This window comes from Kryptolebias marmoratus, linkage group LG2 (genome assembly GCF_001649575.2).
Source record: "Kryptolebias marmoratus isolate JLee-2015 linkage group LG2, ASM164957v2, whole genome shotgun sequence".
NCBI lineage: Eukaryota > Metazoa > Chordata > Actinopteri > Cyprinodontiformes > Rivulidae > Kryptolebias > Kryptolebias marmoratus.
In genome coordinates, this window is record NC_051431.1 from 15,879,596 (window position 1) to 15,905,883 (window position 26,288).

Below are 26,288 nucleotides of genomic sequence, written 5' to 3' on the forward strand. Positions count from 1 at the left end.
GGGGGGGGGGGGGGGGGGGGGGGGGTCAGGAAGAGAAGAGAAAGATGAACCCACAGACACCAGAGAGAAGGGGGGGGGGAGCAAAAAATATGTTAAACAAAAACGTGCAAAAAACACAGATTAAGAACACTAACACAACTCTGAATGAAGTCGTGGCTGCACAAACACCCCTAAATGTGCACAGACAAGCTGCTCTGGTAAAGACTTTTACATGGATTTATTAGGCAACAGTGACCTCTTGTGGTTTATTTGTGGAACTACATCATCACGTCGATTATGTTTACAATTCAAAAAACAAACATTCAGCTGTTGGCTGGATTAACTTTCATGAGAGTGAGAGAACTGAAGTTTACAGCTAACATACTATACTTTCTTGTAAACACAGAACAAATTACATTTATTGGTCAGACCCAAAGGTCGTTTAAAGATTTAAAGCTACTGTTTGTGTGTTCTGTTCACATGTAGCCTCAGGTGTGAACCTCAGCCCTTACCTGGCATGGTGGTCTTCATCACATCCACCCCGACCTGCAGCCCCTGCTCTGCAGCGAGCACAGCATAGTCCCCTTGGTGGGAGAGGTTGAAACTCCAACCTGAATCTGAACTGACCTGTAATATTTTGAACCATTTGAAAAAAAAGTGAGTTTGTAATGATCAGAGCGCAAACGTGGGCACAATATGAAATTAAATGGGAGCCACAATCTTTTTATTCTATTAGTAATTACAGCGTCTTACACTCAAATGAAAGCTCAAACAACATCCAAAGTAGAGCAAACAAATGTTTACACCAGTGTACTTATTTACTGAGCTATTTCTGACCATTTATCAGTTTAAAAAGTGACAACTTTCCCCACCATGCTCCAACCTGCATGACATTTTAGATCAATGTGTTTTAGCAGAACTAGGCACAACTAGAATATAGAAGCGTGATAAAATTGGAGCACCAGTTAGAGGATTCCACGTGTCTTTGCCTTTATAAAGTATCACAGTGTAAAATAAACCCCACATTGGTAATAAACGAAGAAGGATGGGAGTTCACCTTGACTGGAGCAGCCAGGAAGGGTTTCCCTCGGGGAGATCTCTCTAATCTGATCTCAGACCAGGGGATCCCCATCCTCTCACACACCAGCTTCCTGAGCAACAAACGCCCGGCCTGTTGGGCCACACAGAGGCACACATACAGTAGTGATGTTAATGGCTGGGCAGGCGAAAAAAAATCAAAGATTGAAAGTTCAGACTCACCATAGCTGACTTGGCATCCTTGGCGAAAACAAACTGTCCGATCCTCTCTTTCTCTTCCGGCTGGACGCAGCAAGCAGCCAACAGCCACTCAGACCTACTCGGTGTCCACGATCCACACCGGAAAGCCCAGCGGACAGAGCCCATCTCTTTCAGTCCCTCAGTGTCACCTCATTTCTCAAGTTTGTTTTATTTAGTTAGCTAATAGTTAGCATCCGGTGTAAACACGTAAAGTTCGTCTGACAAACCTGAAAATGTTTTTTTTTTATTTTTTCTCCGACGTGTCACGTCGTCGCAGGACACCTCCACAACTGTGGCGAAGCAACCCCTTTAAAAAAATAAAATAAAAATACACACGATACAACACAAAGCTGCTTTCTGTTTGTATTTTGGCTCTGAGGAACGACGCGCCTCCCGGAACAGCCCGATGATGTCGTCATAAGTGGGCGCGGTGCAGAACTGACCAATCAGAGCGGCGCAAATGGTACGCTACAAGTGATGCCTTCAGGTGTACTCCGAAAAAGAATTAAATACGATTAAAAATTGACCGAGTTGCACTAAAATTATTATTATTATTTTTAAATCACGAGAAATAGACTCAGTTTTATTAGAAATTAATTAAATGTGTCCTAAAAATGTTCTCACTTTAATCTTTGATAAAAAATATTTTTGTTAGGCTGCGTAGTAAATATGAAACTAAATTCGTACACTGTGCAGTGAAACACTACACAGCATTAAAACATCCAAACATTTAAATTAAAGTCTATTTTTAAAATGTAAAATGAAGCATCTGATTAAACCTTTAACAGAGTTTTTAAGGCTTGTACCACAGTATTGCTAGTGTCCGACAGACCATGAAAGCAGCGTTGGAATTGTAATTTCAGCGATGTTGTGATTGCGGTATATGTGTGTGCTTAAGGTGAGTGGTTTTACTATATGTTCAGACTATGCTTTTCAGGACGTGGGGGTGAAATAATTGTATATTACTAATTGTGATTATGAAACTGTGTGGTGCTTCTTTGATCAGAGCCAAAAAACAACCTTGATATCCCTCGTACAAAATGTTATTTACACTAAAAATGTTTGGGAGACACTACAAGACATTATTTGCATTATACTTACCGAATATATTTTGCCTGATTGTGCCAAATTTACTTTTCACAAATGTGTCCTTGTATTTGACAAATGTATATTTATTTACTATACAAATATTGTTAATGTATTTTTATTAGACAAAAAGGCAATGGAAAACAGAAGATTGTTTATTTTGCTGCAGACCCATAACACCTAGCAGAATATCTTTGGTGTCAAATGCCAACATTATTCTCAATATTGAGGTAAAATTTCAAATCCTGCTGTAGCACTGCATCATTTTACATTTTGCCACTGCAGCAAAAAGCCTGAATTGGATTTTATACTCAGATATAAATGAACTAGAATTCCTAATTTAAACATTTTCATCTTTTTGTTAAATTAATTTTAATGGAACATTCAGAAAGTTATTAGATGTACCTCTACAAGTGATTAACCTTTGGAGTCAATCTGATTCAAGATTACACCCACAGCCAAGTGACCTTAAAAACACAAAAATGGCTCTAACTCAGTCAGTTTTACAGATATTGACTTGAAATTTGGTGTTATAGTACCTGAGGCCGATCCTCAACACATATTCTGAGCTCTAACAGATTGTGCAAAATCATTGTATAACATTTTGCAAGTAACTAATTGGAGTCAACTCTATCTGTGGGTTAGCAAGATATCTCATTTCATGAAACTTTCAGGAAATAATCTTTAGATGTACCTCTACAACTGATTAACTTTTGCATCTAATTCCTATCTGGATACACTTCAGTAGAGTAATTCCAAAAGCTCCACAAATCCACACCAACTACATAAAGTAACTCTCCCTGTTTGTGCTCCAGGTGGACTACAGATTCCTTCCAGCCTGAGACGCCTCTCGGTTGACCTTCAGTCACACAGATCAGAAAGTAAAAGAGGTTCCACTCTGTCATTCTCGTCATAACGACCCCCACATGTCTGTTTCTACATCAAGTCTTATCAAGCCAGCAAACTGAACCCTCCCATGCAAACCGAGAGTAAAAAAAAAGAGGCTTATCAGATGGTGTTCTCTCCCAGCCTACCTGCTGAGATCTCTGGTCTCAGCATGGTTTATTCCAGCTGATATTTCCTTAACTCCATCTCTCACATGTTCTCACACAGAGACACCATCCAGTGGAACAGCTGGTATTTGTCTCCCAGGAGGTGGAAGAACTTCCCACAGACTGTTTGAGTCACAGAGGAAGTTGATGGAAACTGCTCTGCGTGTCAAACATCCACTCTGTTTGACATCCGAGGATTAAATCCCTTTTTGACATCTACCTGTGATCTGTCTCTCTATCCACTCTCTCTCTCATCTTCTATACCTTCCTGCATCTCTCTCATTTTCCTCTTTTGTTTTTTGATTCCCCTGCCATCTGTTGTTGTCCTCCCTTTCATTTTCCCCTCATATTTCTATCGGGTTTTGACCCACTTCCGCGGTGCCAAGCTGGATTTCCTGCAGGTAAAGCATCCGAGGAGGAAGAGGAAGAGCAACTACAGCGTGAGGGAAACACAGACTCTCATTAGAGAGATCCACAAGAGGAAAGACGTGTTGTTCTCCAGACAACAGGTGCAGATTTCCTCTTCTCTCCTGGAAAAACGTTTGAAGCTCAGGTTTCGTTTGAGTCTAAATCAGCAAAACTGTATCAGAAAACATCAGGGATGCATTCACTCTGCATGTTGGCCTGAGAGTGACGTTAAATTAGATTTTCAACCATTTAGATGCACTTTTTGTAGATGTTCACATGAAATACTTTGGTCAACCCAATTCAACTTGGCTCTCACAGCTAATTGACCTTATTCAACAAAAAAAAACAGGGCTATAACTTGATTGAATTTACAGATGTTGAGCTAAAGTTTGTTGTGGTAGCAGCTGAAAGTCATCCCCAATATGTACTCTGAGCGCTAACTTGTCGCACAATTTACCAAAATGGCTACAACTCGGACCTTCCTCATCATAAACTGACTCTGGCATGAGAAGCAGCGAGCGATGAGCATTCCTTCAAGACCTTCATTTTAAAGGTCTTCATTAGTCACTGTATGAAACAACAAAATATTTGGATTTATTAATATTTTATTGAAATATTCAAATCAGATTAAACTGATTTCTTATTTCTAAAGTTTTTCTAAAATACATTTTCACTGCTGAAGGATGCCTGCAATCGAAGACTGAGAGGTCTGAGTACACAGTACTGGTCAGGGTTTAGGGATAAGAATGGTTTGTTTTCAGAGATGCAGCAGCTTTCTTAGGATTTCTGCCAATCAGATGATTATTTTGTCCCCCCAGAAGCCTGCATTACATATTTCTCCACAGCCCATCAAGAGAACCCTCATTTCCCCCAGAACTAAAGCTGTGTCAGTAATAATCCGTGTTAGAAGTGTTTGAATAAAACAACAATAATTGTTTGTTCTTGTTGTTCTCCTCTCTGAACAGAACACAGCAGTTAATGAGCTGAAGAGGCAGGCATGGGAAGAAGTGGCGCGGGGTGTGAATGCATTAGGGGAGGGGGAGATGCGTACTGCAACTGAGGTGCGTTTGTTTCTAAAAAGGCTTAAAAAAAAAAAAGAATCAAGTCTTGATGTTTAATATTCTCCTCCTTTTTTAATCTGTCTGAACACTGAGCCCTTTCCCTGCTGGATTTCCTCTGCAGGTGAAGCGCCGTTACCTGGACTGGCGTGCTCTGATGAAGAAGAAACAGCTGAGAGCTGAGCTCCCCCTCTCCCCGTCCTCCTCCTCCTCTCTGACGGTGAAGACCGAGTGTGAGCAGTCCTCACCGGAGCACGAGGCGGCTCCCCGAGGCTCTGACCAGCTGATGGAGCTCCCAGGTTTCCAGAAGGACTGTCAGAGCGACTGGCCAGAGCTGGTGGCACTCGATGAGCCGAGCAGCTGGCAGTCAGCAACGGCACATCCGGGGGTGAAGATAAAGGACGACATCAGTGAATACAAAGTATGAAACCAAAAGAAAACTTGACATAAGACACAATTTCCTCTTTGGGAAATGATTCTAACTGAACTTAATAATTGCATGCAAATGAGGTCTCCAGCAGTCATGCTAATATTGTTTGGGAACAAGTATAAGTAACGTGTTAATAAGCTGAATTAATGCCCTCATCAGCAGTAATTATGCAGCATGTTATGTAGATCAAGTGGTTCTAGATTCAACCTGTTTGGGATCTCTGAGCTTCCCAAAGTACTAATCAAATTATAAAAATAATGTTTTAATTAGGATGAAATTAGAGTTTGACACATAAATGCTTTTTCTTTAGCACATACATTAACTTTTTTTTTCTAAACCCAACCATGTTGTTCCATGTGGGAATATTCCCTCAGGTGAAAGCACGTTTCTTCACACCGTTTTCATCAACAGATTTCCTGTACAGTCCTAAACAGTATGGAATCTGTTTTTATTACTTTCCAGGTCTAAAAACAAAGTATGGGGAAAAAGAAAAGAGTATGAAACAACACCTGCATTTCCAAACTGGATCCAGTTCAGTAAAACTGTTTGTTTTTACAAGAGTGCAGCAAAAATAGAGATAATAGTTTAATGTGCCAAACCATGATCAGCTTGAGCAAAAAAACTATCAACTACAGACACAATATTGTAGTTTTAAAATAATTTGGCTAACATCTTTATTGTCCCTAATAACTTTAACTATAGAAACTGCATTTTCGCAAAAAATGCAAAAAAAGCTGTAACTTATTTTTGTTACAGTTAAAACCTGTCAGAAAAAAGCTAAAACAGTAGCTATAAGAAAAGCTCAGCAAAACTGTTGCTAAATGTTAAAACTGACAAATAGTAGCTAAAAAGTAGGACCTTTAAAAGTTAAGACTGGCAAAGCTAAAAATGAAGTAAGTGTACTGAAGCAGATTTCTCCATTAATTTCAGTGGTAAAAAAAACAATCAAACTGTAAATATAGTAAAATATTTTTAAAAAGCATAAAAACATTGAAGTCATAGTTGTAATGTCCTGAAAAATCAAATTGTTTTTATACATGACTGGTTGAAATATCAGAAGTATGCTGAAGTAGTTCATGTCATGTTTGTAAATGAGAACTGGTTCTCAAACATTTTACCTGGTCAAATAAAGGTCAAATAAATAAAATAAAATAGTTACAGTCCAAAAAACATACAGAGGAAACTACGACCGTGAAGTAATTCACACATGAGATATTTAATGAGACTTGTAAAGCTTTCTGCATTACACAGCTGTTTTGTGAGTTTTCCTTTTGTTTGTTCCTGCAGCTGGACGGGGATGTTGCAGACCCAGAAATCGACGAGGACGACATCCCCTCCCTCCTCAGCGACATTGAGTCGTGTGGGGAGGGCCATGTTGGTGACATGTACTCCCACACCGATCTGAACCTGCTCGGCTCCTCCAGAGAGCCCATCTCCACCACCGGCAGGTGCCTGCTGCCGGCCGCTGGCCTGGCGGGACCGGGCGAGGACCGCGAGGGCAGCTCGGGCGCCGGACTCCGGCTCGCTGTTGAGAAACAGCGGCTGGAGCTGGAGAGGCAGCGGCTGGCCGTGGAGACCGAGCGCCTCGCTGTGGAGAAGGAGCGCCTGCAGGTGGAGAAGGAGTGGCTGCGTCAGGCGGAGGTGGAGCGGGAGCGCCTGCGCCTGGAGCGGGAGCGGCTCCAGGTGGAGAGGGAGCGGCTGAGGCTGCTGCTCGTCAGCCAGTCCGAGCACGTGGTGGACTCCTCCTTTCACCCCCCACCCTCCTCCTCCTCCTCCTCCTCTTTATCCTGCGCTCACGACGGGCAGGAGGAGAACAGCTGGACGTCAGCAGTCAATCTGGAGGCGGCGAGGATGAACCTGGAGAGGGACAGACTGCGGCTGGAGAAGGAGAGGCTGCTGCTCTTTAAATTTGAGACGGGCAGGCTGCAGATCGAAAAAGAGCGCCTGCAAGTGGAGAAAGACAGAATGCAAATCCACAAAGAGCACCAGCCTGTGAAATCCTGATAAGTGGCAGAGAATGGCTTCATCAGCAGCAAAGTTTCCTCACATTGATGCTTAAAGAAAGTGTAAAACTTCTTAATATTCATTCCAGATTGAAGAATTAGACCCAGGAGAAACTGAGAATGGAGGCTCAGCATGTATATGTGATAGAGCAGTATTCTCATTAAACAGGTGACGGGACAGAAATTTAACCTCAACAGTATTAAACTGGTGAAGCACAACAGTTTCTACCAGCTGTTTAAAACAATACCCAGTACACTAATATACAAAATGGGTGTGGCAGCAAATCTTAGCTAATGTTGAAAATAAGTTGAATTGAAGTTTATCTGTGCCAATGTTGGCTTTCGCATGGGTAGATTCTTGTAACGCTGCAAACTGAATCAAAAAGGAATCTGCTTTTGCTTGAAACTTTGAATCTGGAAAGCTCCCCGGATGAGAAGTGAAATGCATCTTCAAGAGCGAGCTGAAGCTGTTTACATTTTACTGCCAAGCACTTGAGTCAAAGCATCATTCGTGACGCTGCCTGTGGCTAAATGTTAAGTGCTGAACTGAAGTTTAACCAAGTTTAGATTTGTCTTTGTGGGAATAACTCTAATGTTTCTAATGTCGTCACCTGCGAGCCAACAGAAACAATGAAACTGAGGCAGCTATAAGAGGAATTCAGCTGTAAATATTTGTATGACTTACAATCACTTTTTTCCTTTTTTACAATGTCTCTAAGGCCTGTATGTTATGTCAATGTGAAATTTGCACAAAAATAGCTTCTTAAGTTTAAAAGAATATGATAAAAAAATTATTTACTTTCATTGATAATTGTTGATTGCTGCTGAACTGGACTTTATGTCAACAAGCAGATTTTGTATTTGTTATTTCCTAATGCTATTAACCTTTTTAAATATATATTTATACACTGTTAACACATTTTAACTTATGCTCTTTTAGTGTTTACTTAGTCCTCCAAACTGAGGTCATTCAAAGAGTTATTTACAGCAGATAAGATATTAAGAGTTCATAACCTTTCCACAGAATACCAATAAAAGAGCTGAACTATCACTTTAAAGCTTTCAAGTTCAAGTCTAAAATGGTTTAAAACCAGGTTTTTACTGTTTTTTGTTCTTAGCCTCCATTTTTTAAGGTTTTCAAGTCATTTTTCCTGTCATCACTTCAAGATTGCTTTTTAAATTGTTTGGTTTGTTGTTGAACTTGTTTTTATTTTGAACTGAATAAAAGGTTTAAATGCCTGGAAGATTATTTTGTGTTGTTTTATTTTACATTGCAGAAAACCTCCAAACTCACTGCAGTAATAAAAGGGAATGGGAAAATGTTTATTTTGCAGCAGCTTCTTTGTATTAATGTTCCTTCGGCGCCTCAACAGGAGTTTCCAGACTAATGTGGATTCATGACTGGAGGGAGATCCCTGAAGGATCCTCTAAAGACTTGGCAGATTTCACTAAAACAGATGATATTTTGTGGCACTTGTTTTAATTTTTTTTTTCCTGCAAAACATCATTTTATAAACTGTTAACTAAAACAGAGGCAAAATATTCACTTTGAGTTGAGAGTGAAAAGATGATAATTCATAAGTGAGACGTTTTCTGAGCTCTGAAACCGCTCGAGCTCTCATGCAAACACACGGTTCATTTAGGCGTCTAAAACAGGCTGATCAAATCTCAGAGTTTAGTTTTATGACTCCAGAGTTTTGCTCAGTCTGGTGCTTTATTTCAAAAGCTCATCTTCAGCTCTCTGTGGACCAAAAAAAAGTTCTGAAAATCACCAGCATTGATCTAAAAACAGTTTCTATAACATCAACAACCTCAACCGAGCGCAGTTACTTTTCAGATGCGCCTTTGTGTGTGTGTGTGTGTGTGTGTGTGTGTGTGTGTGTGTGTGTGTGTGTGTGTGTGTGTGTGTGTGTGTGTGTGCGCGTGGACATCTCAGATTCTTGGGCTCAGAATATTCACACATTTCTACTTTTCGTCTGGATCTATTTTTTACTTTTGTTTCGTCCTATTTCATATAAGACAGACAATCAGACACATCACAACACAATGCTTAGAGATTTACCATAAAAACCTAAAAAAGAAACTGAAAATGTTGGCAACAGATTGAGGAGCCCCATGGTCCTCCAGCAATAGACTGATGAAAGCTGAAAGGTTAAATAGCTCCCAGTTGGTGATTCCACAGAGACTGCTTCAAAGACTTAAATAAATCCTATTAGTAAAATATTTGATGTTCAGAATAAATCCTGCATTTTACAGTGTGAAAATTGAACTTTTAAGATGATTTGATGTCTTTTTGTACAGCTTTAATGTATATTTTCTCTTAGAAGTAAAGGCTTTGAATCTTTTCAAGTATTTTTTTAAATCTTTTAATTAATTTCCAGTTTACTGCATGTAGATTTGGAACATTTAAAGATTAAATTAAAACACAGAAAAAAACAAAACTGTGTCTCAGAACACAAGTCATAGAAGCAGGAAGGACTAGTTAACAGGTTGATCATACGTATGCTTTATATAATTAAAAACAACTGTGAAAGTTTAGTGGTGAAACGTTTATCCAATATATACAGAAACCTAATTTTATTTCTAAAGACAATGAGAAGACACTAGAATACCTTCAGTGTATGTCAGACTAAGTTGGCTGGCTGTAAACCTAAACTAAAATTAAAACTAGTATCCCTTAAATGAATGCATATCACCAAACCAACGTTTTAAGCAAGGATCTCACACAACCAGAGTGTGTGTTGAGGATGACTCTCAGCTACTACCACACCAAATCTTAGCTCATTATCTGTAAAAAACGTTTTTTTTTTCTGTTTGCTAAGGTCCATCAGCTGTGGTGGCCATCTTGAATCATCCAGTGACTCATTTCTGAAAGTTTCATTAATATCCGCCTTGCAGGTTTGCGACATAATTTGCCAACAGACAGACACAAACACAAGTAATTACAGGCAATTATTAAAAGTTTTCAGCATGAATGCAAAACAAAATGAGTTCAGGTAGGGAGGCTCAGGCCATTACTGCATTATCACACACCTGCTGTGCACAATTTCAGCCACATGCTGGATCCCCCGCACAGAGTCCTTGTGTTTTCTTTCTTTTGTTTCTTAGTACTTTTGAATAGTTACCCTGGTGTATACTTTATTTCTTAATGCATTTACAGACAACAAATGGCCCTTTTATTCTAATATGCTGAGTAACACGAGTAATTGAATTTTACGGCTGATTCTGATTCTTGAAGTATAAAAGTTAAAGTGAATATTCGGAGGCGCTGCAACAGATTTTTATCTTTGTTGTTAATGGAAAGACTTTGAATAATTATCCAGAAACCAAATATTTTTTGTTTTAATCAACTTATAACCAGTTATACTTGATTCATTAAATATAAACCAAACCTTTTTACATATGTCAATAAATGAATAAAACAAAAAAAAATTAATGTTTTAATCAATCAATCAGTCGGATGATAATGTGATCATTCAACCTGAGTTCTTACCTGTTGTGTCATCTCATGTAGCAGTACACTGACTATAGGCATGTAAGGACAACACTTCTGAAATATTAAGGCTGCAGCAGCAACAAACACAACAATACTCAGCTGCTTTTGTGTGCTGAGAGTGTTCGATTTTAATTTTCCTTCATCAGAGAAGAAAAAAAGACGGGATGAGATCTGTGCATGAGAAGTCAGGGTTTGAAATTTGTTCCCCAGAGAGAGAGAGAGAGAGAGAGAGAGGGGGATGCAAAAAATCGAGAAATTAAATATGACAGGAGGAGGGAGGATGAAGAGAACGAGCCGAGAAATAACGAGAGGGAGCAGAGGAGAGATGAGGAGGGGCTGAGCAGAACGGAGAGATGAGAGATGGATGAGATGAACAGAGGCTATAAAACTTAAAATGTGAAAAGGCTGCTTTCACTCTGCAAGGGCAGTAAAAGAGGTGACTGAAGGTGTGTGTGTGTGTGTGTTGTTTGTGCATTTGCACATAAAGGTGCAAGGTTAAAAGGGTGACGGGACATCCTCAAAATGGTTATTTTGCTTCATCCTCGGGTAAAAGGGAAATACTTGTCAGTAATAACTCTGCATGGTGTGTGTGTGTGTGTCAGAGTGTGAGGTAGATGGGAAATACTTGTCACTGATGGCGCCACATTAGGAGTGTTGGGTCCCTGAAGAATTGAAAAGGGAGCCCAAATGACAAAGTCACAGCAGGGAATTTTCAGGGCGATGACAATGCAGCAAAGTCTACAGCAAGGACTCGGCTGTGTGAGGGCTTTCATACACACAAACATCCACCATATAGAAACACAATTTAGTATTCATCATTTACAAAAGCTTCATTAGTGAGCTCAGTCAAAAGATTAGTTCTAACATTTTGATTAATTAGAAATGCTGAGCACAAAAAGTTGTAATATATTTTTGATCTTCAAAGCAACTTAAATTGGCCCAGTCTACTAAAACATCTCTCTTCCTCATGTTTGCTTTTTAAATTTTTTTTCGCTAAAGCCATATCAGACATGTAATGCCTTGAACTATTTTGAAATGAACTGTAATTGTAACTTTTTGGTGCTGTAAATTCGCTGTGCTGTCAAAATCGACAATGAAAATGTTTTTTTTCCAAGACATCTCTTTTTAAACGACTCTCATGTTGATTGAGATTTTGACATCTATCTAAATACAAAGGGATCATAAAATGTCAAAAACTAACATTTCTGATACACAAGTAGTAGACTGACAAGAAGGCTGTGGATTTTGCTTCTAAGAAACATCGCAGCAGAACTTTGTGCTGAACGGGACCCAGAAGAATGGCGGAGTTGGTGACTAAAACTCCAGAGGAAATTATGTGAGCATCCATGATTAAGAAAAGGTGGAAAGGAGGGGACAAGTTTGACAAGTCATTTGGGAGGGACAGAACAGCAGTATGTTCAATGGATGCATTTAAATAACCAAAAAGATTTCAAGAAGTAGTTTTTTTAAAGATATTTTCTGTGCATTTCCAAAATGTGAACCTTGTGGAGGAGAGGGGGAGAGTGGAGTCCTTTGTTCACCGGTAAATCATTTTATGTGTTACCTTTGTTGCATTTTTGTTGCCATTTTTTGTTCTAGGGTATTCCCCTGCTGTGGCAATGCCCTTGAGCATTTTTTTCACCACTTTTTATGACAGAAAGATCTGGACAAACTTTGCAGTGGGCAAGAATTTGTATATTATACTGCTTGAACTAGTCAACTTTTTTCCTTTGGTGTGAAAAGAGACAAACCACCATCTGTCCTCTGGATGGGTAGGGTACAGGTGAGACCAGCCTAGAAAAAACAAAACAAAACAATAATCAGAGGTGTCGCAGCTGCTGACCCATCCATGCCAGTTGATTAGGAGGAATAGAGGTCACCTTTCTGAGTCACCTGACTGGCAATCAGGCTCCCCTCCCCAGAGACTGGTTTCTGCCAGCATAGCTTCATGTCACAGGTTCAGCTGGAATCATAATCCTCACCACTGTTCCAGCCAGAGTGCAGCAGCTCATCGCTGCCACAACGTCAGCATTAGTCCAGGAGCAGCAGATCATCATGGCCACAGTCAAAGCCATGACTTATGTCAAGTTTTATGCCATGTTCTGCATCAAAGTCCATCAGATCATCATACACCACAACTCAACCATGGCTGCTGATCAAGTCTTAGCAGCCATTGCCGCTGCCATAGCACCTGCCCAGGCCTGCTGTTCCCCTTACCAAGAAGATCTGGGCTAACCCGCTTCTCTATGTTCCTCTAGTTCAGAGGATCTGGCAGAGTACAATTCCCCTATTCCTGTTGTTAAGGAGGGTCTAGACCAGAGGAAGGCAATCCTGGTCCTTGAGGGCCACTATCCTGCATGTTTTACTTGTTTCTCTGCTCCAGCACACCTGATTTAAATCAATGGGTGATTAGAAGGCTTCCGTAGAACATGAAGAGGTGATTTAACCACTGAATCAGGTGTGTTAGAACAAGGAAACAAGTTAAACATGCAGGATAGTGGCCCTCCAGGACCAGGATTGCCTACCCCTGGTCTAGATGCTGCTACCCAGTTTCTGCTCAAGTCAGCAAAGAGGGTCTCACTGCTTTTTATGTTGCCTGAACTTCATATCTTTGTTTTACTTTTGTTTATAAATTATGTATTTTTTTCTGTAGTTCATGTACTGTTCAGTCTCAAATCTACTTCCTGGAGTTTCCTTGCTGTTTGTTTTCTGGACATCATCATCATTGCTTGAATTTGAGATCATTTTGCCACTTTTTTAAGACAAAGAAAATGTGGCAAAGTAAGTCACTGGACAAGAAGAGACATTTTTTTTTGCCAGAATTGAGAATAAAGTGATATTTGAAAGCAAAAGAAACTAGAAGTGACGGAAAAGCAGGGGTAATGACCAATAAATCCCGGAATGACACAGATTTAAAGATATTAGATTATCTTAAAATGTTGGTATAGACAGCAGTTTATTCTTTGTTTATTCAAAGTGAACTCAAAGCAAGTTACAAATGCCTTTTTTTCTCCATAAATGTAGTCTTCCGGTTTGGTCTAGTATAATTAATAGGACCTAAATTCAGAAATAGTTTGTGCTGCAGTGAGTTTTCAGTTTTGGTTTACAAAGTCTGCTGTGTTTTTACAGCAAAAGCAGTTTGTCATCACTCGATAAGCAGAATCTATACATTTTTTGTGGCTTGTGTGCTGCATGATTGTTTCTGCAGTGTTAGACTTTTCAAACCTAACGTGCAAGAGTTGTACCTAATAGAAACAAAAAAATAAAATTACAACTTTCACAAACTAGTCACTGAGTGATTTTTATACTTGGCAGTGTGTGTGTGTCTACAAGATGAAACTGTGCTATTTTTCAAAATTCCTCCATATGAAACAAATGTAACACCTTGACGTCATCTGTCTTTAATGATTTTTACTGCAGAGATTCATTCAGTTTTATTTTCTCTCATATATTTTCCTATGTGTTGCACCAACAATCTAGTCTAATTCTTTCAAGGTACTCTAAGTGAGCACATCATTTTTCATTCATTTATTTTTTCATACTCATTTTATGCTGTCCAGGGTTCTGAGGGGAGTAATTTATGGACCCTATTCCAGCTGTCACTGGGTGAAGGGACAGAGGAGTGGTCCTCCATGGACAGATTGTCAATTTAATGCAGGGCTGAAAAAGAGAACCCTTTTTTTCTGACACTGGTACTTCAAACCACAGTAATTCAAAGGTGTTTGTTTAGGTAAAGTAATGATGAACTACTGAATAAATAGTTGGCATGTTGCTCCACTTTACGGACCAAATGGGAAGTTACTAATGTTGGAGTATTCAGCAATGACTGGTTGCTAAGAGCTCCTTTCTCCAAAGACCCATCTTCAATTTAAAATAAAAAACATTATCAAAAGAATAGATGATGTAGGGTCTTGGTGAAGTCTTCAAGTCCATATTAGGAATGGAATGGTCTCCACATTATCAGTGATAGAGCTTATTAGGTCCACAATGGTTCTGAGCATGAACAACATTTTGATAGCATGGTTATGGTGGTTTATTATTGTGGTGACAATATATTAGGATTCTGGGTGGAGTGTAGGGGAGCATGGTGGCAGCGTATCCATGATGGGGCGACTGTGCTTGGTCTTTTAAGAATTTGAAGGGCTGGCCTCATGCCAAGGCCATGACCGTCATCATGACATAATCATAGAAACAACCTAGCTCAGACATAATACCTGTGAGAGAGGCGTCATTCTAGCATGGCATGGGCTTCCAGTAAAGAGTGTAGCAGTATTATAATTGGCTTTACATTAACAGAGGTTTTCCATATTTGCCATGATCCAGCCACATTCTATTAGGTCGCTGAGAAAAGGGCAGGGCTATCATCCAAGGTGAAGGAGGCCGAAACTGCAGTAGTTTGGACCAGAATATCGACAGAAATCACAATGTTTTATTGCTGGTTTTTAAGTAAATAATGATGATATGTTTAGTTCTCCATTTCTGATGGAAAGCAAAGCAAATCTAAATATTTCCTATTTGGTTATATATGACCTTTTTCTCTTTATTTTTTAGTGGTGACAGTTTTTGTCAACCTAATTTTTTTTTTTACCCAGAGTGATACTATTTTTATTCACCTGAACTTAATTTTATCACACAGCATGTGTTTCACTAATATGAATCCTGTATTTTTAAACTAAATAAAACAGATATATCAATGGGAGGGGAAAAAAAACACAAGAGACCGCAGATTCAGCATTGATGTTTTACTAGAAAAAGAAACAAAATGGGAAGAAAGACTATAAGAAAAAAAGGAAGCGTGTTAAAGCCAATGTGTTGACAGCTCAGTGATCAGCTTTATGCTGTCTACATATGAAAATGTATATGCTGATGATGGGGGGGGGGGGAAATACCTCCAAAAATGTACCATTTCCACAGTTTTTCCTTCTGTTAAATATCCACAGTGCTGCTGTACTGATAGTCCCCTGGGCTAATAGGAACAGCTGTTGTTTAATTCAGCCAGATTTATTCAGCTGTTTGAGATAATCCCTTTATTTTAAATTAATGCTCTTGTTCATGGATTTGGACTGGAACAGATTTGATTCAGGATTAATGGATGATGAGGTGAAACCAATCAGCTACAACATTAAAACACAGACAGGTGAAGAAAATACCAGCTTGTTTTGTTACAAAGGCAATGTTCTTTTGGTATTCAGATACTTTTTTACTTTACTTTGCACCGCCCACCTAAACATTGCTGCAGTCCAAGCACATCCTCACATGGTAACATCACTTCCCGACTGTTGCAGCCTCCCTAACAGGACAATTTCAAGTAGTTAAGATTAAAAAGGAATCCATTATCGCAGGGAGCTTACAAACTAAATTAAAGTGGCTTCAATGCTAATGCTGATTGACAAATGTGTGTGAGGGTGATGCAAGGGTTCAGATCTTTTTCAAATGAGGTGCTGTGCAAATGTAAACAAAGAGTTTCTTATTTGTTGTTGATAGCTCTTTGATTAGCCTCGGTTTGGATAAATAGCTTTACTCTGACCAGACTGATAAACTAACAGCTAGTGGATCCAAAATGGATTACTGTTGTCTTCAAATGCCAATCTTCAAAGTTTTATAGCAGTTTATTCTTTTGTAAAACTTTACATTGCCACCAGTTTTAAATTACAATGTTATTTACATAAAATTCTGAGGTTATTTCTCAAAAAGTGGTAGCAGCAGCAGCTTGCTGTAGCTCTTTTGCTGCTGAATAAACATGTAATGTGAAACTGAAAGCAATGTAAAAATTTATAAAATAGCATTTATTAAAACTTTTGAGATTGGCGCTGTTTAAAGACCACAGCAATCCACTTTGGTCTCTGCCCCTCTCAAACTAGCCATTAATCTGTGAATTTGGTTAGAATTAAACTATTTCTTCAAACTGTAGATGATCAAAGAGCTATCAGCAACAGGTAAGATATTAAATGTTCACAACCTGAACGATACCAAGCAAACGGCTATAAGAAGAATCTCAGATTGTCAATTTAATTAGTTATCTCTCTCCATTTTTTGTGAAGAATTGAAGCAGATATCAAAGTCACTTATCATTTTTGAGGCGCATTTACAGATTTCTGCTGTACTTTTAGAGGGTAAATGTGAGAAAAGGACAGAAGTGACAAAAAGAAAGTACAAGTGTAAAAAATTGGACTTACAAAAAAAACCCAAACAAACAAAAAAAACCTGATGAATGGAGAAGTCTGGGAAGCACAGGAAAGACTAAAATAGGCTAAAACAATCATTTCACTCAAACTTACAGTATCAGTGTATCAGGACATAATCCCTTCTCAGTTATCACCAACATGCTGTACTACAGCAGTAATGTAAATCCATTCAAATGCACATTTTAGCCTTTTTTCAGAAGTCATTCAGATATCGATGCAATATGTTTTCTCTTTCTCAGTGCAGGACCAGTAGTTATGGAAAGTACATGAGCTGAACCAGCCCATATACTGTATTTAGTTTCTGCAACAAATACAGAGAAGTAAAAGAACTAATTGATGTTAAAAATCCCCATTTAATTTGAATACGTGTTGGATTTCAGTCTGGAGCTGACTCATACCTGCTGAAAAGACACAAAATGGAACAGTTGATTTGAAGTGTTAACACTCCTGAAATGCCAGATTTCATTGTCCCCCAACAGAACAACCCGTCCTCACCAGAGACCTACTTGTTACACTTATTGTTTTGTCGTGAATACTGGCACCTCTGCATGTTGTTTCAGGGGCTTCTATAGCACACATAAAAAAAAGAGGAATGGGGGTGAATGTAGAAAGAAACCCAGTGAATGATGAGTCTGAGCTGACCCTGTGTATGCAACAATGTGTTTACACTTCATTGTGTGTCCGTGTGAGTGCCAGATGGACATTCAGTGTGTGGAGTTGGACACACAAAGACCGTGACATATTAATGTTCTCAAGTTATTAAAAAACAGCCATTTAACAGAACGTATGCCATGGCCTCTGACAATCAGTGATCAATGTTTTCTATAGATCTCTATAGACGTATAGATATATATTTATTTGCATTATATATAGTATGTAGATTTATAAAAAATGATTTTTCTTTCACTTAATTACAAGTTGTGGCATTTTCTTTTATATTCATTATTGCAATGAATTGTTATCTAAGATGATTTAAAAAAGACAGGTGAGCTCCGATTTGCTACAGTTATTTACAACTGTTCTACAAAGCAAGCTTTCCATTTTCATACCTTTCCCACAGCCACCGGAAATATTCAAAGACCTCAAAGACAAATTGACCATTAGGGTTTTAGACTAACTGTGAGATGTAGCAGTAAGCCTTTAGAGTTGAAGAGAAATCAAGCACACACAGCATACACCAACAATTTTCAGTTCTTAGTGCTAAAAAAAATCCCTCTTGTTTCTTGAAAGTTCAGATCAGAATAAAAAAGGGGGCAAAAAAGATGCAAGATCCTGTGCACAACTGGAAACTCAGTACTGAACTCTTGAAGTTAAAAGCAAAAGTCTAAAAGCTTTTGTCCAATACGTGCTGTGAGAACCTACAGAACGTCTCTGCTTAAACATGCAAGCTTTTTCATCTGACCAAAAATATATTTGAGTTTGTTAGATTTCCTTATGTGTCAAACTAACAAACAAACAAACAAAAACCTCAGAAGTTTATTTGCATCTTCTATGTAGAAAAAATTTAAACAAAGATAGAAATCTAAAACATATGATGGCCAACAGATGCAAGGGGCGAAACATGCTGCAAACACAGGAATGACGCAAACTCCAAAACACACAAAAACCCCCAAATGCAACAGAAAAACGCTGCATTCACAGAAAATAGACAGAAGCAAAAACCTACAACCAACAAAACAAAGCAAAGAAAAAAGTGCTGCAAATACCAAACACACCAGGAGGTAAAAAAAGCTACAAACTCATTCCACAAAATGGAAGCATTTGATTTATTTTATTAATATTTATGTGAAATATTAATGTTGAATTGTTTCATTAAGTGGCTTGTGTCCTATTAGTCCAGTCTAATAAAACAATTTAACATAAATTTTTCATCACCAGGTCTTAAGATATGGAAGCTATTGAGAAAAAAAACATTAATTTTTCATAAAATTATTAAAGAAATAGTATAAAATCAGATACAATTAGGTGTGTCTTTTTGTTTACAGTCTAGTGAAACAATTTAACATTAACTCCTGGTCAGGAGCCCACATTGACATGGAGGTTATTTAATGTTTGTTTTTCAGTGTCATTAGTTCGGTAATTTGTTTATGGTCCTGAAGTTAACCACCGGGTTTAGGAGGAGGGAGCGCAGAGAGGTGAGCTGACCGACATCTCACTACCAGCACCGGGTCAAACTGCAGGAAGACGCCGCTGAAACCACAGAGCACGAATATCCATTATCCATCCTCGAGTCCTCATAGTGGTCTCGTGCACTTCCGTTTTGTGGTTTGAGTTTGATGCTTTTTTTACTTGCTGGTGTTTTTGCATTGTTTCAGCATTTTCCCTTTGCATTTGTTTTGCTAGTTGTAGGTTTCTTTCTTCTGTCTATTATCTGTGATTGCAGCATTTTTTTTTGATATTGTTTGTGTGTTTTGGAATTTGCATCATTTACGTGTTTGCAGCTCGTTTCGCCGTTTGTGGCACGTTTAGCTCTTTGCTGTGCGTTCTTCAGATTAAGTCCAAACGGTATAGACAGTCGCACTGATTTCCGTTTCTTCTGGTAAAACATCCCAGATGCACCCGGAGCAAGAAACTGGTCAATATGGAATTAAATCTGCTGAGTCCCTGTAGAAGTAGTGCAGTCTGAGGGTAAACAATAATGCTTAAAAGCACAACACTGAGCACTTTTTACAGTATTTCTTTCTCTTTCTATAAAGGCTCTGCAGACTTAATTCCAATTATTATCTTGTTCTGAGTAAATCTTGGATGTTTTACCAGTTTGTACAGAAGAGGTGGACATTCATTTTGATTATATTTTGAATTTAGGCTGAATACTTTTTTTTATCTTTGCTTTGAAATTTCCCCTAAAGATGCATATAAATCTTTGTTTTTGTTTGTCACATAAAAAAATCTTGAAGATATTTTCTGTACATATGAAACAGTTCAAGCAGAGGTATACTGTAATGTCTTACAGCATCTACTGGACAATAAAGTTCAGATTTCAGCACTGAGTTTGTAGTCAGTCCTTTTTAAAATTAAAAGCCCAAACTTTCAACAAACAGTAAAGTAAGCTCATTTGCCTTGTATTCAAGCACTTTGATGATGATGATCCTCCATCTAATGAGAACCAGCAAACACAATTAGTAGTCACTTCATTGTGGACAAACCTGCAAAAACTACTTAGATTTGCCTGAATATATATAGATTTAATGTTCAAGAAGACCTGGATACTTAATTTGTTCAACATTTCCCCACGCGTACGCCATCATTTACTCTACAAGCTTCTGTGAGGTTCCAGCGGTCAGGTTGAGAGAAACATTTTGAGATCTGTCCATGTCGTTTCTTTTTTTCATCACTTAAGTTTAAACAAAAAGTCGTCATCTCCTCATTATCTAGCAATTCTACTGTCATGATGCTGATGAGGGACTCCTGCGTTTTGAGGTTATTTCTGTTCTGTAATGGTTGACGAGTTTGCGGACTCGGAGCAAGAAAATTATTCTTTATGTGTTTTAAAAAGGCTTTTTTTTTTCGTTTTTTTTTTTTTTTTCTCATTCACTTTGTGGGAAAGTAGCAGGTTTGCACAGTCTGACCGTTCAAGCTTACAGTTTTCTGGTCTCCTAATGGTTATAATATCTGGCACGCAGTCTTTGTAGGCAAGTAAAAGATGATGACCGTGGTGATGATGATGAAAACAATGTCTTCGTAAGGCCTTGTCAGTGGGTGTGGCTTATAGGCCATCATTGTCAAGAAGACTGAACTGGTTCTGAGTTGACTTGTCGTTTTGAAACTGTTATCTCTTTTCTTTTTTTTTTTTTAAATCATCATCATCATCATCATCATCGGTTTTTGTGGTTGTCTTCTCAACTCTTTGTTCATGTTATGTAAAATCTGTGCTGGCTTTCATGTTGGCTTGATGTTATCACAATAGTGTTCTCCCCAAAAATAATAATAGAAAAGAAGTTAATGCTGCGGTGTGACGTTCTGGATGTCCATTGTTCTTACAGCGTTCACTCCACAGCTGTTCCTCCCTTGTCTCTTGTAAAATGAGTCAGTGGCAGCAGGAAGGTGAAATGATCAGTTGGTTTTTCTATGAGTTCAAGTGTGTAATAAAAACGTCTGTATCTGAGTAGTTTTATTAGGGTTTCTGTTACTATATTTTGCGAGTGGATATGGTATCGTGGTACGTCGAGTTTCTGTTTGTGTGTCTGGTCGGAGTCTTTATGTGTGTCGTTAAGGCACGGCAGGTGTTTTTGGTTTTTCAGGGCAGTCCGGAGGAGACCACTGCAAGGCCGGGGTGTCGGAGGGAGGCGTGGCCAGCATGCACGGCTTTGGGGCAGTCTGGAGTCAGGACACGGCCGTTCTCCCCCACACTTCCTGTGATGGACAGACGGGCCTTATTCCGCATGGCTTCAGAAAAAGATAGCTGCATGAGAAGACACAAGGAGGAGGCAGAGACAGCAGAGAGCGGACACGGTTAAACCAATTAGTCATCTCGGAAACGTGGAGTCTGCACAGCAAATGCAACCATTCTCATAGAGGTGTCAACGTTTCTACACACATACATGCATATAAACACTTACACATGCATGTGCCTGTACACACACATACACTAGCAAAATGCCTGAGGGCGCAATCACACAATAAGGGAAATATAACAAAAGTGCAGCTGTTTTTGGATTATTTTTACTTTTGTTCATAATAGGATTTCAACTGCTATATAAGCAGGCTATTGTAAAACAAAATAAATACTTGATTAATTAATCATAACTGAACCATTTTCACAACTTGTATTCTTTTAGATCAGTTTTTGAATAAATCATTCTAAAAATTTAGCTGACAACGAGCATTTATAGTGTTTTAGTAATATATCTCTAGCTCTACATTATTACAGCTTATGCAGATGATCCCCCTTGGCCTAACCCTTAGCTCATCATTCTGGTCAGAATTAGTCCTGGAGCTTTCTACACCAGGTATCTTTGAATTTGTGGCCTTTTATAAAGGATACTACCTGGGGCTTTAAAACAATCATTTTTTAAATAAAGAAATATTTATTGATTTCTCTAATCTCATCAGCAGTTTACTTGGCAATAACAACTGTTTTGCTATGATTAGAAAGCAATGTGGAGATTTCCAAACAGCACTGGGTGAAAGCATCAGTTTGTCAGATTATTAAAACATACGTTTTACTTGCAAGCAGTCCTCCGCTGTAACAGCTGGACAGCAATTGCTTTTTATGCAATTTTTGTGTATTTTGTAAAAAGACGAAGAGGACACTCATTCATAATATAACACATGTTTAAAAAGTTGCTAATTATATTTTGCTAAACCAAAAATAATTTTGCTTGAAACAACACAGTTTTTAAGAAACTAGTTTTTACTTTTTTTCCTTTGAAGTTTTAATGTAACAAATCAGCAAAACATTCCCCCCCCTTAAATTAGGCAATGTGTGAATGCACCCTAAACTACACATTCAACTCTTTAACGACGTACAGTATTTCTAATCAAAGGCAAAGCAGGCAACAGTCAGCAAACACGTAAAGTAGACACAATTTGGGTTGTAGACATCTGCATTTGGGGTTACCATGCATCTCTGGGTTGTGGGATTTAGTACTCTGAAAGATTCAGTTTGGGGTTTGAAAGGATAGGATTAGGAAGGTGAGGACCCCGGAAAGACAAAAGGAGAACGTAAAGGAGTGATTTTTGTTGGAACAATTTCAGATTTATAGAGAGGGAGTGACTGACTATACTGCTCAGAGCCGGGTGACACTTCACGCAAACAGGCTGCTATGTGATGTTACTGCTGCTGTTGGGATGAAAAAAAACCCATATTTCAGTCAGCCATAATGGATGCATACAAGGACAGTCTTTAAATGTTTGTATATAACAAAAGGTTTTAGCAATCCAGAGAAATAACTAAAACATTTATCTCTCAAAAAATGGTTTTCATAAGGTCTTGTAAAGACAATTTTAAGATTTGATAACATGAAATTTGAATTAATCTATGGCTTCACTAAGGTACGAATTAAGGCTGTCTTCTATTTTTGAGCCTTGAGGTTTCGATAATGGGTACTAAAATATTTATAATGGAAACTTTTGTTAAGATTAGATATACTACAATCAAGTAATGCTTATTTTTTGGCAAATCTTTATTTAAAGGGATAGTCTGGTCCACTTTTAAATGAATTTTCTGTCAAATAGTTAGCAATAGTTAGTAACTTATCAGTTGTGACATTGGCCATAGTGCACAGAGTTTGGAGAAAAGGGCAAAAGACTTCATCCAGGCTGGGCTATTAGCTAGCAAAATAAGGGTCTGTTGTTTATCATTTTTCAGGTTTATAAAACTCTTTCTCAGAAATGACCTAAGTGTGAAAGAACGCTATCCCTTTAAAGCTGACAAATAGGATAACAGCCTGTATTTAGTGTCCTTCATTTAGTAATTTATTTATCTCAGTGAATAAGACCTTGTATTGCCTGTGAATGGTTTGTTACTCAGACCAATAAAAGAAAGTTCGGTGAATCCCTGCACTTCACCAACAGTAATTGCACTGTGGCATCAATAAACGCGAGTCGTGTTTTTGCAACAACATCACTAAGTAGCTGTTCTTTATGAAGTGTTTTGCTTCATTGGTTATTCCTCTGCATTAATGCTAAGTAAGTAGGTGGGCTGTTTTAAAGTTGTCAGGACTAGAATAAATCAACAGTGCCTATTTAGACCATTTACAGCAGGGCTGCACAGCTCCAGTTTATGGATGACACAATAAAGGGATAATACATCAGTGTGAAAACACTGCCAACCACAGCTCTGAAAGAGCTTTTCGTGCCGCTCTTTGTTTTTTGGTACTTTGAATTCAGATTTAAGGCCCTGTTCACACTACTCCAGATATTTTTTAAAAATTGAGGTTTTCTGCTATGTTTGTGCTGCAGATAAATCAGTAAACATTAAGCTGGACTAATAATAAGATCTAAAGATAAAACACCAAAAAGCTCATGGTGTTTTGTTAAACCCGACAGAAGATTTGCTGCTAACCAAATGGAATGAGCTCACTGTAAACTGGTCTTAACCAGCTCACATCTGTGTTGCTCGTGGGTTTTTTCTACCGCGGCGCCGGAGGAATTACAGAGAGGTCAAATTATTTAAATAACAGAGAGGAAAGCTGAGCGTCTACCGGCATCAACATATTATAATAATGTTTTTCTTCATGAGAAGTCTGTCACATTGCGAGCGTGTAGGAATTTGTTCTAGTCAGAAGTAAATTCACGATGACTGCTGTCCACGCAGCAGCTAATTAGTTTGTAGCTGGAAGCAGAGACAAATTTTAATGAGGAGCATCACAGTAACGAGGTTTTGCTCTGAGGAAAATACCAAAATACCAGAATAAACTACCTTATGAAGAAACAAACAAACTGTGGCAAATATTGTACATAAGAGTAGTCATAGATTTGAACAATTCATGGTTAATGCTGTTAAAATTGATTTAATAAGATGCCAACACAGTTTCTTTTTTAAATTGGCATAATTAACAGAGCAACATCCAAGAAAACTTTGGTGTTTCATCTAGAAATTGACTATATCTATTTTTGGCCAATATCTTTGTCATTTTACAAAGAAAATGTAAAGTAATTTACAATACTTTGATCATTGTTTCATTGGTTTGCGATAATTTTGTTGAAAATAGTAAAAAAAACCTCTAAAAATATTTTTTTCCCTAAACCCACACCTAGATAGATTGTAAACGGACACTAGAGTTGTGCATCCCTGCTTCATCACTATGTTGTTAGCGAAGGACTAAAATAACAATGCAGGTGCCTGGTCAATTCATTAGCCAAGAGACATCACTGTCATCCTCCTCCTCCTCATCACCATCATCATCATCATCATCTGCAGCCAAAGACGATGGAACCAAGTTTTTTTATGGTTACACAAATCTAACCTCAGTTACTCAAAACACAAACTAAAATTGAAATCCAAATCAATATTCAGCCAATAAAACAAACAAACAAAAAAATAAAAACATAAAGTAATGTACATTGGTTCCACAATGCTTGACCACATCCTCATCACCACATAAAAAATAAATTAAAAATAAAACGTGGGGCTGCTGCAACAGCCTCAACAGTACAAACTCTACAGCACTACCACCAAGATCAACACCACCATTACCCCCACCTAAACATGGGAGCCTCTAAATCCTACCCCTATATCTTGACCCCCTCGGAGCCGTACACGTTGTACCCCTCCCTATAAGTGGCTAGATTCTGGGTGCTGGGGGAGGGGCTGGGACAGTGGGGGGGGCTAAGGTCCACCTTCATGCGCTTGGCTTCGGCCCGTGACTTGTAGCAGAACTCAACCAGGGCCACCAGCATGGCCAGGCCCAGGCCGCCCACGAGGATGTAGAAGACCCCCGCCACGTTGGACAGGCTCAGAGCCTGGGACGACTTGTCCTGCAGAAAAGGGGGCGTCGGGTGGGGGTGGAGGCGAAGCGTTGGCGATGCGAAAGGTGCAGCGTTAGAAGGGGCAATGTTCAAACAGAGTTGATGGAGGTAGGATAGGAAGGAAGGAGGATGGGAACGCCAAAGGGAAAGTGACGAAAGAAGACGAGTATTATCGGGATGAGAGGTTTTGTTGTAACGAGGAATGAAAAGGCAGGGAAATGTGGGAAAAAGCACACAGAGAAAGTACAGAACAGGAAGTTAGACACTGGGAAATGGAAGAAAAGAGAAGCTAACAAGAGACACTTCAGTGGCTTACAGCTAAACATTTTTATTCTACTGAATGACATCACACTAATATAAGAAATATTCAAATCACTGCATTGTACTTCTATAGGCTAAAAAATACTTCTAACAACAAGCTTAACTACTGCCACCACAACAACTACAACAACACACAACAAATCTGTGACATAGGTGCAACATTTTTAAAGATTTCTTCAGTGCAATGTGAAAATCATATTTAAAGTGTGTCATTGTGAGGGGTGAAGACTTCTTGCTTTTGTGTGAGTTGAATTTAAAGGCTCTTGTTGCTTACCTTTAAAATTTAAAGATTATTTTTCATATTGTACTTGTCTTCAATGATAACTATTGTTAATACTACAAATATAAAAAAAACTTATTAAAACTGAAAAAAACTGTCGTAGAAAACTAGTAATTTCCATCTCTTTTGTTTTTCAAAATGCGTAAAAAAATTAACTTTAATTTTTTTTCAAAGTAACTTATCTTGCATCGCTTGTACTCAGTTGATTATTTCTTTAAAAATACCTTGTTTTATTTAAACAATCATTCACTTTGAGCTCACATATTTCGTTCCTGACATACAGTAGATTCATAGTTTTTG

At 38.5% G+C, this 26,288-nt stretch overlaps 3 protein-coding genes across 7 annotated transcripts in view; 1 reads left to right on the forward strand and 2 right to left on the reverse strand.

Annotated features, from left to right (window-relative positions):
* The window catches only part of aasdhppt (aminoadipate-semialdehyde dehydrogenase-phosphopantetheinyl transferase), a 20,782-nt gene extending 19,111 nt beyond the window's left edge, over positions 1 to 1,671 (reverse strand). For both annotated transcript variants that reach the window (XM_025009309.2, XM_017430989.2), the window contains exons 1-3: positions 1,240 to 1,671; positions 1,037 to 1,150; positions 492 to 606 (exon numbers count right to left, since the gene is read on the reverse strand). In XM_025009309.2, coding sequence (XP_024865077.1) covers positions 492 to 606; positions 1,037 to 1,150; positions 1,240 to 1,383 — 373 coding nt within the window. In that variant the 5' untranslated portion in view covers positions 1,384 to 1,671. The remainder of the gene's footprint in view (positions 1 to 491; positions 607 to 1,036; positions 1,151 to 1,239) is intronic.
* A 1,855-nt stretch (positions 1,672 to 3,526) lies between these two features.
* On the forward strand, positions 3,527 to 8,357 carry msantd4 (Myb/SANT-like DNA-binding domain containing 4 with coiled-coils; the record flags this gene model as incomplete). Its single annotated transcript, XM_017430990.3, has 4 exons — positions 3,527 to 3,904; positions 4,769 to 4,864; positions 4,986 to 5,282; positions 6,579 to 8,357. Coding segments are annotated over 4 exons (1,488 nt in total), but the record flags the coding sequence as incomplete, so codon positions are not given.
* A 7,160-nt stretch (positions 8,358 to 15,517) lies between these two features.
* The window catches only part of gria4a (glutamate receptor, ionotropic, AMPA 4a), a 127,722-nt gene continuing 116,951 nt past the window's right edge, over positions 15,518 to 26,288 (reverse strand). For 2 of the 4 annotated variants that reach the window (XM_017431006.3, XM_017431005.3), the window contains exons 17-18: positions 25,259 to 25,396; positions 15,518 to 21,377 (exon numbers count right to left, since the gene is read on the reverse strand). In XM_017431006.3, the coding sequence (XP_017286495.1) occupies positions 21,213 to 21,377; positions 25,259 to 25,396 (303 nt within the window). In that variant the 3' untranslated portion in view covers positions 15,518 to 21,212. Of the gene's footprint in view, positions 21,378 to 25,148; positions 25,397 to 26,288 lie in introns of all 4 variants that reach the window. The other 2 variants (XM_017431008.3, XM_017431007.3) reach the window with 1 other exon arrangement.